General features: G+C 37.3%; 2 protein-coding genes across 5 annotated transcripts in view; one reads left to right on the top strand and one right to left on the bottom strand.

Moving 5' to 3' along the window:
- ccdc149a (coiled-coil domain containing 149a) overlaps positions 1-12,052 on the top strand; it is a 17,031-nt gene extending 4,979 nt beyond the window's left edge. For all 4 annotated transcript variants that reach the window (XM_056729898.1, XM_056729970.1, XM_056729817.1 and 1 more), the window contains 7 exons: positions 5-177; positions 621-693; positions 1,110-1,194; positions 1,325-1,466; positions 1,709-1,785; positions 8,343-8,456; positions 9,340-12,052. In XM_056729898.1, the coding sequence (XP_056585876.1) occupies positions 5-177; positions 621-693; positions 1,110-1,194; positions 1,325-1,466; positions 1,709-1,785; positions 8,343-8,456; positions 9,340-9,905 (1,230 nt within the window). In that variant the 3' untranslated portion in view covers positions 9,906-12,052. The remainder of the gene's footprint in view (positions 1-4; positions 178-620; positions 694-1,109; positions 1,195-1,324; positions 1,467-1,708; positions 1,786-8,342; positions 8,457-9,339) is intronic.
- Positions 12,053-12,192: 140 nt separating this feature from the next.
- sod3a (superoxide dismutase 3, extracellular a) lies at positions 12,193-16,077 on the bottom strand. The gene is made up of 2 exons (XM_056730150.1): positions 15,928-16,077; positions 12,193-13,650 (listed from the first exon to the last, which is right to left on the bottom strand). Exon 2 carries the CDS (start codon positions 13,633-13,635, stop codon positions 12,955-12,957), a length of 681 nt encoding a protein of 226 aa, XP_056586128.1. The 5' UTR covers positions 13,636-13,650; positions 15,928-16,077; the 3' UTR covers positions 12,193-12,954.
- Positions 16,078-16,463: the final 386 nt, after the last annotated feature.

Genomic DNA, 16,463 nt, shown 5'->3' on the forward strand with positions numbered 1-16,463 from the left:
TAAGAGAGAAGAGCTTGAACACCATCTGAAGACAGTGAGCGATGAGCTCCAGGATATAAGGGCTGAGTGCACTGTGTTTAAGGAGAAAGCTGAACGCCTTAATTGTGAGCTGAACCACATTCTGGGCGGCCAGGAGAAACGCATCATTGATGTGGATGTCCTCTGCATGGAGAACAGGTAAGCAACCATTAGCTCTGGTGTATTTTATTTCTAGCAGTGGATCCACGGATTGTTTGCAATGGATTACTGGACACGAAACAATGAACTAGCATGCTTGGAAAACCAGGATAGCCACTTGTAGTGATCAGACTGGTTTGGTAGCTGGTTTGATGCTAGTAATGTGATCTACCAGCTTTAACCAGCATGAGTAAGATGGTGTACCAGTTCATTCTCTGTTCATCTTCTGCATTTATCTTCTGCTTGGACTGCTACAAGCCGATAGTTTATCTTATTTCACATGGAATGGAGCAGAACACCTAATTTAAAAGTAATAGGAATAGATGTAATGGCTTCTTAAATGTGATTGCACACCGTTTTGCTTTTGGGGATGTGTTCTTGTTTTCCGTTGCAAGTGTGTGTCTCTCAGATGAAATTAGTTGTAAGTTAATGTTGTATTACAGATATTTACACGAAAGACTGAAACAAGTTCAAGAGGAGGTCACACTGTTGAAGAGTAATATACAGAAGTATAAGGTACGGCTAAGAGATCCTGTTCATTTTGGTTTTCAGGTACATTAAAGGGATAGTTCATCTACAAATAAAAATTCTGTCATCATTTATTCAACCTTATGACATTTAAAACATTTAAATGCAACGTCAGATATTTTGAGAAATGTGTTAGGGTTTTGTGTCAATACAATGTGAGTCAATGAGCGTCAGTGTTGTTTGGTTACTGTTCTTCAGAATATCTTCTTTTGTCTTCTGCAGAGGAAAGAAAAGTTATAGGAGGTTTGAAATACCGTGAGAGTTTTTAAATGATGAAAGAATTTTCATTTTTGGGTTGACTATCTCTTTCATGGTTTCATTTACTGAGTTAAATCTGTTGCATGGCTTTAAAAAATGGTATTTGCAAAAAATCTGTTAATAAATGGTTGTTTCATGGATATCAGATTGCTCTGGATCGACGAAGAAATGCAACAGTAGGTGCCAAGTCCAACAGCAGTGCGCTAACCGGAGTTCTTTCTCCTAAACAAGGTGATTAAGCCACATGAATGCTTTTTAAGAAATTGAAAAGGAAATGAAAATACGCTTCTATTCAGCATATTAAATGACCTCAAACGCATTCATTCTCACATACGTTAACCTGTAATCATGTTGTTTACAGTGCAGGAGTTGTCAGAGGATCGTGGCTGCAGTTTACCAGTCACAGCTCAGTCCATCTCAGACCTGAAGTCTTTAGCTACAGCCTTGCTGGAGAACATTCAAGAAAAGAACATTATCATTCAACACCAAAGACAGACCAGCAGGTGATGTGCATGTGTTTTTTTTGGTATGTTCCATAATAAATAGTTTATGGTTGGTAGTCCAGTGTCTTAAATAGTAGTCATTTGTTTTTAAGCATTCTTCATCATACACTGCATATATCAACTTTGTTGCTTTGAGTCTATTTAAAAACATAAGCTTGAAAAGACTTGAAGAGCAGCTAGATTACCATCCTCTGCTTTTATAAGCATAGATCTATAATGGGTCAATGTATTGTGCCTCATAGGATTCTGGGAAATCGAGTCGCTGATTTAGAGAGGAAGTTGAAGACTCTGGAAGTTTCTGGACTTTGGAGTCTCCCAGGTGAGTGTTTCCCGGACATTGTTTACTCACCCTCAAGTATTTCATGGATCTGTATTCATATATTTAACCTCATGTCGTTCAAAACCTGCATATGACTCTTTCTTCTATGGAACACAAATGAAGATATTTTGAGAAATGTCTCAGTGATTTTGTGCCCGTACGGTGGAAGTCAATGGGGATCAATGTTGTTTGGTTACCAACATAAAAAAAGTCATACAGGTTTGGAATGATGTGAGATTTTCCATTTTGATGTTTGTTTAGCTATATGCCTATTTCTCAATATTTGACATGCTATGGGAAATATCTCCATGTTGTCAGTTATTTACATTTTCACTATTTCATTTCTCTCATTTATCTTCTCCTGTCTGACAAAATTTCCCCCTCATTCCTCTTGGTTCTCGATTACCCGGTCAGAATCAAGGTTTGTTTTGTTTATTTTACGGTCTCAGGGACCTTGTTTTTCAGAGTCAGTTTAGAGGATTTGTTATAGAACCGCCATAAATGCTTTACGCTTCTCAGCACTTTTGAAATACTCCCTTATGAACTGATTAGGAACTTTCTGAATAGTCTGAAACCATAAGCTTGGCAGTTTTCGTCAAGAATTTCAATGCCTTTCGAGATCAGCATTGAATGCTAAGATATGACCATGTGAAGGCCTGCTCGCTCGAGTCGCTCCTTAACACCGGGTCGTTTTTTTATTCACTGATATATTAATTTAGCAGGGGACGTTAATGCGTTCAGAACAGCTCGATGCTCTGAGAAGGCATTCACGCTGCATTTGTCAATGTCTGAAGAACACCAAGCCTCCAACCAAAAATACATGGGGGGGGCTGACAGCGAGTTGTGAAATCGCTCGCCTGCTATTCCTCAGCGTCAGGAAGCAGCCAGAAACAGTTAATCATGTGACAGTGATGGGGGATCTCTGATTCGCACGGAGAACCGACACGGTCTCCTGTCGTGAATATTTTTCAACACGTTTCCAGTGTACAAGACGGTGACGGGTACATTGGTAATCCAAGGTTATTGGCAAACACAATTAGAATGTGATCTCGTCTTAACTTGTGTTGCATCTCAAACTTTGAGTTTTCTATGTCACGCAGATGATCGCAGTATGAAATGTGGTAAAATGCTTGGAGCAACACTCCTTGCACAGTTTGCAATGAAACCATATAGTTTAGGGAAGAATTTAAATAAATAGAAATTGGAAAATATACTTTGACAGAAATCTTATAATGTGCACCTGCATTAGCTTGAAAATACCTAGATTCCTTGAAGTGGATTTATTCCCTTGATGCATTGATAATCTTAACCAGTTGTATATGTTATATTTTTTTTAATGAAGAAAAGTGGTGCTTACCAATGTGATCATGCAAGTGTTGCCAGGACGTTGCTATGTGTTTGCCATGAAGTTGCAATGGTGTTCAGATAGTTGCTGTTATGTTGTTAGATGGCTGTTCTATATTTCAAGTTTTTTTGTGTGTTGTTGTGGCATTTTGGATGGTTTTTAGGGTGAAGCTTGTCATGAAAACATCACATTTGTCAACAAGCTGTACGATATGATGTATCATTTACGTCTGTAGCACAATGCTCTGCCAAAGATGCTGGTTAGAGTTACGTTTGAATGATGTTTGCCTTACCAAGAACCACCAAAAGTGTTTGATGATAAATCTCTGAAATAATACCTAAAATTTAATCAATGTTGCCTTCAAAAGTTTTGCGCCTACCACCCTGTTATTGTATACGATTTTAACTTGTTTGTTGATTTATGGCACGTGCCACTAATGTAGTGATTTCAGTTTAGCTTCAAGGTTTTTGTTTAATTGCTTATGCATAATAGGATCAATAACCATCTTTAGACAAGCTCAAAATGCAGAATGATTTTTAGCAGATGTTGTCCACTAGAGGACAGTAAAGCACTTTGATATCATCTGCCTGTCATAAGACCTGCTATAAAACTGACAAGCATCCATTACTGAAACTGATTGCCCACATTACAAACACATTTGGGGAATGTGGTATTATTAGAGACCTTTGTGGATGAGAGAGAGACGATCACAACTCAGTCTATGAAAGTGATTGAGCGCTGGAGAGGGAGGCCACATGAAAATGAATAAGTGAAGCGGTTGATACCCGGGGAGAAAGAGGAGAGACTCTCTCTGGGTGTTGTTTTCAGAATATGGACATCTACATTTGTGAGATGGGTTTTTTTTTGCTTGTTGTCTGATTCAGGGATGGTCTGTACTTGTTTTCTTGCAATGGTGTTGACTGCAGTGTGACAGAAGTGCAGTGCTGTCAGAATAGTGTGAATTTAACTTGTCTTCTTTTCAGTGGGGTTACTAGCCTAAGCAGAGGAAAAATAAAGGGCAGTGTTGGTGTCTTTGCTTCCCCTGAAATATGAACTTTAAGCCACAAATTTGTGGGCCATTTAGAACTGAGAATGCCAATGTTTCAAATTTGATGAAAATGAGTGCAATAGCTTTTGCGACGCCAGGGTCTACAGACTCATTTCCGGTCATATAATGTATAGAGGATCGGTCGTTTTCTTATTACTTATCTAAAAACCACCCATATTAAATTGCTGACAAAAATCCTCCTTTTCCCATAAAGCGTTATAAGACCAGAAATTAGTCTGCTTACTCTGGCGTCCCAAAAGCTCACCAGCGCCATCTTGTGCAACTAGCAAATTTGAATAGACTAAGCTTTGAAGGTTGGATTGATGAAGGGTTGTTTGAAATTTACAGTGAAAGTTCACCCAAAACTGAAAATTCTGTCATCATTTACTCCCCTGCATGTCATTTCTGTTTGACTTTCTTTCGCAGAAGTAAGATATTTTGAAGAAAGTTGTTAACTGGCTCCCATTCACCAGCATTGGCTTTGTGTCCATACAATAGAAGTGAATGGTTGCCGGCGCTGTTCGGTTACCAGCTTTCTTCAAAATATCTTCTGTGTTCTGCGGAAGAAAGTTATACAGTTTTGAAATGACAAGAGGTTGAGTAAATGATGACACAATCATTTTTGGATGAACTATCACTTATAGAAAATAATTTATCTGAAGAGTTTTTGAAGGTATTTTAGGCACTTAAAGGGCAATTGTTTTGTTATGCACCTGTCTATCATGTCTTTTATTTGGAAACGTTACAAAGTAATATTTTTCGTCATGTGATCTTTGTGTCGTGTTCTCATTGGTTCACTTGTTTTGTTTTCCTTCAGGCGTGTCTTGCTCAGTCATTAATCTATGTATTTGTCATTGTCGGTTGTTAAATGTGTTGCGTGCGGTTTCATGTTTTTTGTGTTATTGTGTCATGGCCATGGATTTTTGCTTACGACTGCATTCCTTGTCCAATGTTAAGACAAAACATTAGACATAGAAAGATAGATAGTTGGATGTGTTTGAAATGTCACCTGTAGAAATCTTCTTTTAAAATTTGTGTAGGGTTTTTTGTTATATTTTTTATGAAGGGACAGTTCAACAAAAAAAGAAAATATTATCATAAAATCTGTACAGCGATGCAATAGAAGAACCATTTTTGGTTCCACAAAGAACCATTCAGCCAAAGGTTCTTTAAAAGTGCAGTTTTGATTTACAGCAGCCGTTAGTGTTGTATTATAGATTTGGCCCAAAATCAGTCCAAACACAACAGTGGCCACCAACGTACAAAAAGATGTAGTTCTCATGGCTTTTAGCAGAGATACTCACAGATATCTATGGAGATACTTTCCAGCAGAGAGACGTTGGAGGGAAAGACTGTCTAAAAATCACCCCAGAGGAGGTTGCTTTGATTCGGATCAGTATGTGAGTAACATACTAACATACAAAGATATGTTGTTGTTGTAATAAAAGTTATGTTGACTGAGCAGTTTTGAGCGATTGGTAATCTGGAGCCGCTTTAATATTGTACTCGTCCAGATACTTGAGAGAGTGAGAGCGCATTGGAGCTGAAACTGGTGAGCGAGCGAGAGCGCTTATTCCTCTTTTACTCAATGATGAATAAACTTTCAGTTAATCCGCGGGTCACATGCGTTCCGAACCGGAGAGCACAATCTGTACGGATCACGGATCATCCCGCAATCCGTCTCACCATGATACCGCAGCGGAGAGGACATGGCGTCGAATTCAATGTATGTAGGGCCACTCTGTATGTAGATATAAACAGCTTATTCTAAAGTATTAGAAACATCATGTAAGGTTTACATTTATACACCTCTGAAGAAATAGTTTTGTATATTATATTTCATTTCCGTCAATAGATCCTCCTAAAAACGCCATATTGTTCCTTTAAAGCACCACATCTTTCTAACTATTTTATAATCTAAAGAACCTTTTTACGCCTCAAAGATCCTTTTTTGAAACAGTGAGATTCTCCAAACGTTAAAAGTTCTTTATGGAACCAAAAGGTTCTTCTATGGCATCAAAGAACCCTTTAAAGCACCTTTTTTTCGAGAGTGTATCAGTGTTTTCAAGAACTGTTTAGTTACAATCATTCTTCCAAATATATTTTCTCTATGTTCATCAGAACAAAGACATTTATAAAGATTTGGAACATCTCTAGAGTGAGTACATGATGACAGATTTTTTTTGAACTATACCTTTAAATGGATTAAATTTGTGAGTTTAGTGGATTAATACTCTTTCCCTGAATGCTGTTATACCTTTCATTGTGTTTTTATTATGTACATTTTATTTTATGACCTTAGAAATTAAGTTCTTTTTTAAGTTAAGCTTTCCTGTAGCTCAGTGGTCATGCAAAATCGTGCATTCATTTTTGCACGTGCAAGGAAAATTATTTTATATTTTATAACATTTTGTGATTTTGATAAGAATGTGGCTTGGCTTCTAAGCTATAAGATGTGATGCAGAGCTTGATTTGTCCATGAAACTAGATGATTTTGTCCCCCAGTGTGAGGCAGGGACAAACAGTGTATGAATGGATGGATGGGCAGCTGCCAGGTGGGGATCGCCTCGCATCCATCCATCCTGCTTTGCACAGCGGGCTGCGAAGCGGCTGCAGTGAAGTTTCACGCTGCTCGGCATACAGAATTAGCCTGACTTTTTAATTAGCTCAGACGCCGGTCTCATAACACACGGATGACCTTTTCAAACAAAGGAAGTTGAGCACGGAGACGCAGCATCATTTCAGCGACTCTTAAAAATAAACCCTCTCGTGAGATCATGGAGATGTCCAGAGGACCATATGGAGACCACAGATGCTGACAGCTGTCAAACTAAGATAACTTCTGTACATTTGCATATACTGGCCCCAAGAAGTATTTTAAAGTCCTCTTGAAATCAAAGTTGATTTGTTTTGAATATTAATATTAATATTTGGGCATTGGGCTTGAGGATATCTGTAAACTAGCGTGCTCCCAAACATTTCAAGGCACTTCAGCTGGACTAGTTTTTAGCACTATTAACAACAGATTCCACAGTATAAAGGTCACTTTAAAGATAAAATAAGTTGCATTTAGTTATTATTTCGTAATCAGGAGTAGCTTTATTTCCAAGTATGCTTTTACACACAATGAATTTGACTTGGCGACAGGAGCTTAGTGCAGAAGAAAGTGAACACATGGTGCAAACAAAGTAAAACTATACATTAAGATAATTTTCAGGGAGGAAAGCACAAGGTCACATTTCAAATTAAACATTTCACAGAGAGTTTATTCACTTGAATACATGAAACTATTCAAACATACAGAGATGCCTGTCATTATCAAAGTTTCCAGATAATTTGATGTTCTGGTTTTACACTATGGGTTGTCCCGTTATGTGGGTTGTGGCTATACTGTCGTCTTGTTGTTTCATACATCATTGACCCTAAGAAACTGATCAGATAATGCACCAGATCACTGGTGGCCAGTGTTTTCATGGCACCAGTTTAGCGTGCAGTGTCCTGTGGGTAACATATGGTGTTAACCTGTGATGCATGCAGCTAGTACTAACGAAGATGGATGAGAGGAACTCACTTCCTGTGTGTGTGTGTGTGTGTGCGTGTTTGTGTATAAGTGGACAGCCTGACCCATTCCACTTTAAAGGTGTATACCTCTACAAAAACTTAAGTGTGGGGCCTATTTTGTTTGTGTAAAATCTGATTATTTTATTATAACAGAAGAGGTTTGCGGTCTTATTTTTTGCTGTTAACAAACTAGCTATTATTTGCTTGCATATAGGCTAGATTTTAACCTATTGACCGTCACTAATGACTGAAAGCTGCATCTTCCGACAAATCGTTGCCTTGGAATGATGGTTCTATCTGACATTTTTGTACAGCACTCTCAATTTTGTGCTGACTTATTTACATTACTGTATGTGTTGTTTGTATTATTATTTTATTTTATGTACATTTAGGGACTTTTTTTAAAAACACAAAAGTTTAATCTACAAAGTCAAATTGAGTGAACCATATAATTCCAAGGTGATGAAATATTAAAATTAAAGTGTCAAAGTTAAAATCAAACTTTGACATCAGAATTTGATAATAGAAAATTTAGCAGTAAAACCTTGTTATTAATCATGGTGATGTCCTGGTAAATGATGTCCCTTCCATGTTGTTCAACAGGAGCTGAAGATGCCATCATGCTGACTGAGAGCCAGTGTTCCACCCCTTTCTCCTTTCTTGGCCTTTCACATCCGTCAGAAGCCTCAAAAACAACTAACTCACGACCTCCTGCAGGTGAGCGTGTTTAATTGTGCGTAACCAAATCTGCCATTTGCTAATCTCAGCGTCAAGAGACCGAAGTTCTGTAATTAGCTAATAATCTGACCGTCCCACCCCTGCCATCATGCCCATCCTTCACGCAAGCTCTCATTGGTCAAGCCGGCCAAGCGGCCAATCCCTTTCAAATGCCGTGGCATTTGGCAAATGCCGGAGAATTCTGGTTCGCTGACATTCACCAACTTTTGGCGCGTTTTCGGGTAGGGACAGCCCCATAAATATGGATGCTGCTGTGTGAAGCGGTGTTCAGCGTTTCTGTTGTCCCACAAATAAGCCACATGGAGTGTTTAACCTTTTCTCTGAATGCTCTCGAATATGGGTCAGTAATCCGACAGAATAGACGGCGATGATTCAGAGGGGATGCAGAACTAAGCTGTTGCCATCGCTGACAGGCCGTCACGCTTCTTTTCTTAGCTGAATGGTTTTGTTGTGTTTTTTTTTGTTTGCTTTTGTGATATTTTAAATGTAATGCTTTAAACGCTCGCTTGGCTGCTCTTTGTGTCTTTCGCTGTGAAGAAAGGTACAGGCGAAGATATTTCGAAGTTTAAAAGTCATAAAACACTTTCTTATGGTACAGTATGTGTTCATCATTTAATCATTTGTATTTATTAGTACATTTTCTTTGTAACGTACATTGTTTTATTTCTCAAACACATGTCCAGATTGTTTTTTGGCATTTGCCCCACCACTCTGTCCTTTCCAATTTGCATAGTACGAATTTTTAACCGAGCTCCACTGCTGTGGTAAATGACACATAAGCCTTGCAGCAGGGCTTCTTGCCATTAGCATTAGCGCTAACACCAATGACCATTAATCTTCTTTGTCCCCCTGATTGGTTCAGATGACAGGACAGGAAGAGGAGGGCCATCGCCATGGGAGCAGGACACAGCTGGCAATGACAGCTTCCCAAACATGTGGCGTGGCTCCCGCCCCTGTCCAGATGGAGGCGGAGAAGAGGTGGACACACCGGTCACCCCTGACAACAGGGAAGAGATCATCTTGCGCGGGACACAAATCGTGAGACGGACTGATGTAAAGGGAGGTACTGTGGAAAAGCTGGGCTTCTGCAAGGAGGCGTGTCCCAGGTTGGAGGTGGGACCTGGTGAGATTTTAGGGCAAGAGGTCATGAATTGGCATCTGATCGTGGAGAGGAGTGAAGATGCAGCTCCGAGTTCGCAACTCAGAGTGGCAAAAAATGCGTGCGTTACTGAGCAAATTGTCTGTGAAAATGTCAACTTTCAGACGTCTGTGGAATTGCCAAGGATTAGTTTTGAGGATATTTCAGAAGGTACCGGCGTAGATATAACCAGTGTAATGAAAGAGCGTGATCAGGAGAGCGACTCTTCTGTACTGCAGGAGTGGGAATCTGGAGAGGCCGACAAGAGCCAAAGTCAAAGTTTTGCCTGATCAAATTCCTAAGAGATTGAGAAATTATGCTTTTGTAGACCTGTTGGGTTTATCAATCAAATAAAAAGCAGTTGACTTATAAATCCCCCCCCCCAAAAGATTTAACTAACAATATTGAAGCATGAAATCCTCATCTCAATGATGTGGTCCCATATAATCAATATTAAAAAGGATGATTTATCAAAAATGATAATTATTTGACATTTTGCTCTCCCTCATGTTATTCTAAACCTGAATGACTTTGTTTCTTTTGCAGAACACAAAAATATATTTTGAACAGTGTTGGTAACCAAACAACCAAATCTCCCCCCATTGATTTCCATTGTATTGTCGCAAAACCACTGAGATGCTTCTTCACAAATTTTGAACAACAAATTGTGAATAAATTTTATAGTTGTTATTTCGGGGTGAACTTTTCCTTTAATTTTGAGTTGATTTTGTTCTGATTTTGCTAGAAAGATCAATGATGAAACGCAGTGACCGGAGACATTAACATTGTCCTCGTTCAAATTTGTTTTTTTCTTTCATTTACATGCACGCATATGCATACTTGTTCAAAAGAAGTGGCGTACTCGCACCTCACCGAGTGGACTCAGCTGGCAGCTGGCTCTTAAGCGCAAATAAAATATCCCAAAACAAACTTCTGAACTGCTTGTTCGGCAGAAGGCATGCTTCTTCACTTTCCATCTCCCATTTAGAATTATCCAAACGGGGCGGCGTGATGCCAGGGAGGCATTAGCGGGTAAGGAGTGACTTTTGGGAAACAGATGGGAGCTAATGGAGTTATGAGGCTAACAGACTGCAGGGTGAGGTTATCCGCCTTACACATTTACCAGCTCAACAATAGTGACAAGAGTATAAACTACACACTAAAGAAAATGAGTCATGGCTTTGTTTAAGTAAAGGTGGAGTAACTATGGTCATTTAGGATTAAGTACTACGTGTATAACCATTATTTTACAAGGCTACATTTACCATGGTTTAACAGAAGTAACATATTTTATTTGCAGTATAATCATGATTAATTTAACAGGACTGCACACTTCAGTGTGCATGAAATCCCACATATTTCCATAAGTAGGAGTCGATCCGTATCTCTTCATGCCTCTTGTTTTCATCGGCTTGCTGTCATCTCCACCGTCACTTCTGTCTGCAACCGTCACAGGCAAAGCTCCCCGACACCACAGACTGACTGGCTTTCACTCTACCACAGTAAAAACTCTTTAACTAGTGGTAAAATCAGATCTGTGATGTGACACTGATTCACTCCTCTCGCGTTTGCCTGCTGTCGTGCAGACAGGCCGTCAGTCTCCATACTGCCACCGCTACTCATATTCTCCGGCTGCTTTTTCTTGCTCTTTGGTCTTATTAGACAAGAAACGTGGCATTTGTACAGAAGGTTGCGCAAACATATACTCTTGAATTATTCATTGAGAGACGTAAAGTGTACGCTGAACTAGGTGAGAGGGTGGTTGTATGAAATCTAGTGGGATTCGTTTTACAAGGAGCATATGCAGCTCGTGAATATTTGTTAGTTTCTACTTATGAATATGAAGTTAAAGTATTAGAGATATGCGTAATGGAAGTATTATTAGATTCACGTAGATTTACATCTCTTACAAAAACACAATACATGTGTGCATTTTGAGGCAAAACGATGGCACTGATATATTTTATATATATGTGTTCAGTTTAAACAGCTCTAACATTTATTTTAGTCGACTAGCTTTAAACCCTGGAATCCACCGCTATAAAAGACAAAAGACTACTCTGGGAGTCAATGGTGACCCATAAAAGTTCAAACTTTCATTAACGTATCTTAATTTGTGTTCAGCACAACAAAGAAATGTACACAGGTTTGTAAGGGTGAGCATCGTTTCATTTTGGGGTGAACTATTCCTTTAAGACGAAGCACATGGAGCAATGTGTATGCCCTTATTTATATTAGGTTTGATTTGTTTATGCCTTGGGAATTGAAACGGCTTGTCTGTTGTCGTTGTTCAGATACCGCACATAAATCATTAAACTGAACTACTTGACATTCTGGATGTTGAATATACTGTATGTTTATGAATAATAGAGTTGAAGTCATGTGTCAACTTATGTGTTATTTTGTGGGATCTTATGTGTGATTTGTATGTGTATATATCTTCTTAAAAGATTGACATTCTAAAGGTAAGGCACGCAAAAAATGAATTTACAAGATTTCCTATTGTTGCATTTATGTCATGTTGGAATCATTTCAGGATTTATGTGTATGATTTATGCCGATATAAAATTTCTGTAATTGCCAGTGAAAAACTTTTAGAGTTTTATTAAGCTGTAGATGCTGTTCATAGTAAAATACAACGCTTTTGTTGTGAATACAATAGATCTAATCAAAGTTTTATAAAGAAATATATCACATTTCTCACAATTTGTTTTCCCAATCATCTTTCATTAACAGAGGATGTTGAGTGATTTATTTACAATAAACAAACTAAAAATCAATTAAATGCAATTATAAAAAAAAACATTACTCTGTTAATGTTAGACTTTTAGAAATTAATATTATTTATCTTATATTGTGAAAATCCTCAGATGCCATTCTATACAGATCACACACAGTTAGCTAATGGTGATTTTAACAAATGTGTAAAATAAATTATGATATTTATACAAATATTGATTTTCACTTTTTTTATTGTGTTTATTAAAGGTGTAGTTAAAAATGAATCATATTTCATAATTTATTCACCCTCATGTCAAACCTGTATGACTTCTGCAGAACACAGAACATATTTGGAGGAATGTTGGTAACCAAACAACACCGGTCCCCCTCTAAAAACATTTCTCGTACTATCTTCTTTTGTGTTCCACAGATAAAAGAGTCAAATACAGGTTTTGAAAAACTAACGAATAAATAATGATACAAATTTTATTTTTGGGCTAGCTATACTTTAAAAAAGAAATGAATAAACGATTTACACAGTTGTAAATTATTCTCATCCTATTTCATTAATTACAAAAAATCTTCTGTATGTGTCCTCTCCATCACGTTCCCCACTTCTCATCTTGTACTATTATCAGCACCCTCCTTCTTCACTTCCTCCCGTAAGAGCTCCGCACCCGCCTGCCACAAACGCGGAGAGCTAATACCAATGACACATCCAGCAATTCTTTTCCCAGCATTCCCACTACGTTTACTTTCTTCATCTAACCCCATTCCCAGATCGTCCTCCTTTTGATGAACCACCACAGCTCGTCCCAGTATGGATTGACCCCCAAACAGCCTGGCCTCTGAGAGCTTGAGAATGTGCCGTATAATTCCGTGCTCGGATTCAAAGTTGCCCAAGTCTCCGGGATGACCTGGATGGTCAACACCCTGTGGATTGTAATGAGGGCCAGCACTGACGCAGCCTTGACTGAGGTCACCGTACTGATGGATGTGGATGGCCCGGACTTGAGGGTCAATGGCAGGCAAACCGCCGAGGTTTACGATCACTTGTAAAGTGCCGTTGGGGAAGACCTGCTTGAAGAGAACTTGTCCGGAGATCTTTGGCTGGCCAGGTGATAGATCAGGAACTGGAGTTACTTCGCATGTAGCGTAGATTGTGTTGTTAAATTCTATGACTTCAGGCCTTGGAGCTTCGACGTTTGAAAGAACAGTATTACCAGAGAAGATTAACTCATCATTTATAATACGTAGTGCCAGAAAAAACAGAGAGAATGTTGGTAGGATTTGCTCCATGTTGCTCTGTAGAGCCTGCAAAAAAGAGTGGAATTAAAGACCCTTTTTAGACTTTGTATAATTATAATTAGTTGTATTAAAGGCAATTTTTTACAATGCACATCAAAGAAGAGTTCTAAATGTATTGCTTATATTTTTTTCTACTTTCCTATTTAAGTTAATGAGTGTTTTTATGGGTAACACTTTACAATAAGGTTGTATTCAGTATCAATTTGTCAATTGATGATTAGCAAAACCAATACAATTAGTAATTAATTAATAAAACAAACATAATTGGATAACAATTGCATGTTAAATCAATGTTTAATTCATGTTAAAAGTGAACTTTATATTTTAAATATGTATAGAGTGTATTTGCAAAAACTACTTTGACTTGTGCTGTGTTCAAAACCATATTACACTTGTGGTGTTTAAAAGGACCCAGCTCCCGAAGATAGTTTATAAATCACTTATCATGCAATATCCTCACCAAAGATCGGATTCAATCTTTTTGTCAACTTGTTTTATTTCATTTAGGACTGGTTTTGTGCTTCTTTTTTAAATGGATTATTCATAGGCTTGTCAAATCTGGCCATTGTGAAAAACAAAACACTGACACTGTCATATAAAGAAAATTTTGTAAAGCAAATAAACTGTACATGTTCTTTATGGTGTGGGCCCTCAAAAGATATATCCATAAAATATTTATGTCTTTATGGCAGCATTAATGTGTTCTAAGTGTAATGGTCAAATTTGAAAGGGAACATAACAATTATTATTTTAGACCCCTTTTCAGAAAAAAATACATTTCCAAATAAACGTCCTGTTTTTGTGATCTTTCACTTTCAAAGGCCAGTAATTTTTGACCAGGATCACAAGTGTCATCTTGTGTGATTTTCAACAAAACAAAAGCATTTCAGCCTAATATTCCTAATTAAACATTAAGTACACTAGTTTGATAAACAGTGCATCTTTTTCATATTTTATTTAATATCTGCAAAATTATACCCAAATAATGCTTATTTCACCCATAACTAAGGTGCGTATAAGCTCAGATCAATGAGGCCTACGATTAATCAGTTCAGAAAAGAAACACAAAACCAATATTAACTGAAATAAAACAAGTTGACTAAAAGATTGAAACCAATATTTGGCGATAATATAGTAAATCGAGTGATTTATAAGATCTCTTTGGTAGGCGTGTCATTTTGACCTATAAACCAATTCTGTGCCATTGTGTATACAATTAAGGCATTTCAGAAGAAACTTTCTAGTTTAACAGATTAGTCTAGATTAGAGTAGGCTAGTGTGAACATCACTGCACATTTTTGTAATTTTTATATAAAATTATCAAAATTATTCACAAAAAATGCTTTTCAGTCAAGACTGAGGTGCCTAAACTCAGATTAACTAGGCCTACGATTAATCCCTTTAAAACCAGTCCTAAATGAAAGAAAACACATTTACAAAAAGATTGAATCCAATATTTGGTGAAACAATTCTGATTTATAAGCTATCTTTGGTAGGCGGGTCATTTTGACGCTTGAACACCACAAGTGTAACAAGGTGGGGCAAAAAACACAAAAAAGCAACAAAAAATGTCGTTCTTTTATGAGAGGTTGTTATAGTCTTTGTTTACAAAGTCATAAAATTTTAGTCCAATCCAATAACTAGTATTTTTGGGTAAAAATATTTTGTTTCGGGTCAAAATGAACCGAACATAACATGAGGGTTAAAAATGTTTAATAACCTTGTTTTTATATACATTTTATATGATATTTATATGTAATATTAATCAAACTGCATAGTCTCTCTCTAACCCTTATCGTACTTTCCGTGTTTTTATTAAATAATAACATAATAAAAAAATACAGCTAATTATAATAACAGCTCACAATAAAAACATTATAAAATATGATTTTTTAAAAATACAAAAATTGATTTATCTGTTAAGCAAGCGTAAGCAAATGCAATATTGTTGTAAAGTGTTACCATATCATGGTATGCATTCAGTTAAAATATCACAGCTTTATGACCTAAATATTTTCTAAGCGTATCATGTAATCCAATATTTCAAATACTAGAATGTGCTATTTACTGCTTTTTGAGTACAGTTGCTGTATTGTGAAAATATTTATTAGGCTTCTGTTTTTGTTAAATAACCAAGATAACCAAAAGTTATTTAAAATCATAAGAGTTTCATGTACTTTGTACATTGGCTACCAAAACCAAAGGTAAATACACTTAGTAAATATTTGCATGAAATAACCTACGAACAAAGTCACATAAGACTAAACATTAAAAGCACATTACCTGAAATAACTGAGATGTTGTTCAGATGTGTGTGGACTGAGTACTGTGGACAAAAGATTATCGCAAAGCTTTATTGTAATGCAACACCGTGCTCGGGTTGAGAGATTTTCCATGCTGGGAATCAAACTTTGTATTATTGATCCATTGGTCTTTGGGACCTCATGGAGTTCAGGTGAAATTCAGAGGGACACATTAACATTCCCTTTAAGTTATTTACAGTGATCTTGAGTGGATTTAAAGGCGGTTTAAATAGAACATTTTAGCTCACATACAGGACTAACTGGCAGTCACAAGTGAACACTTGAACAATTCTTCTGTTTCAAAAAGCCGTTTTTATAGGACTATTTCACATAAAATTTTGACTGTTACTTAATGGTCTGTGAAAGCGTAAGTAAAAATGCCCTGTATTTCAGATTTATACGGAGAGCGTTGCGAAGGCTTGTTAATGGCGACTTTGTCTATCCCATCACCATCAATTCCCAGCCAAAAGCAATGATCCAGTTGCTATTATGTAGCTTGTTAGCCATGCCTAGACT

This window comes from Triplophysa dalaica, chromosome 1 (assembly GCF_015846415.1).
Source record: "Triplophysa dalaica isolate WHDGS20190420 chromosome 1, ASM1584641v1, whole genome shotgun sequence".
NCBI classification, from domain to species: domain Eukaryota; kingdom Metazoa; phylum Chordata; class Actinopteri; order Cypriniformes; family Nemacheilidae; genus Triplophysa; species Triplophysa dalaica.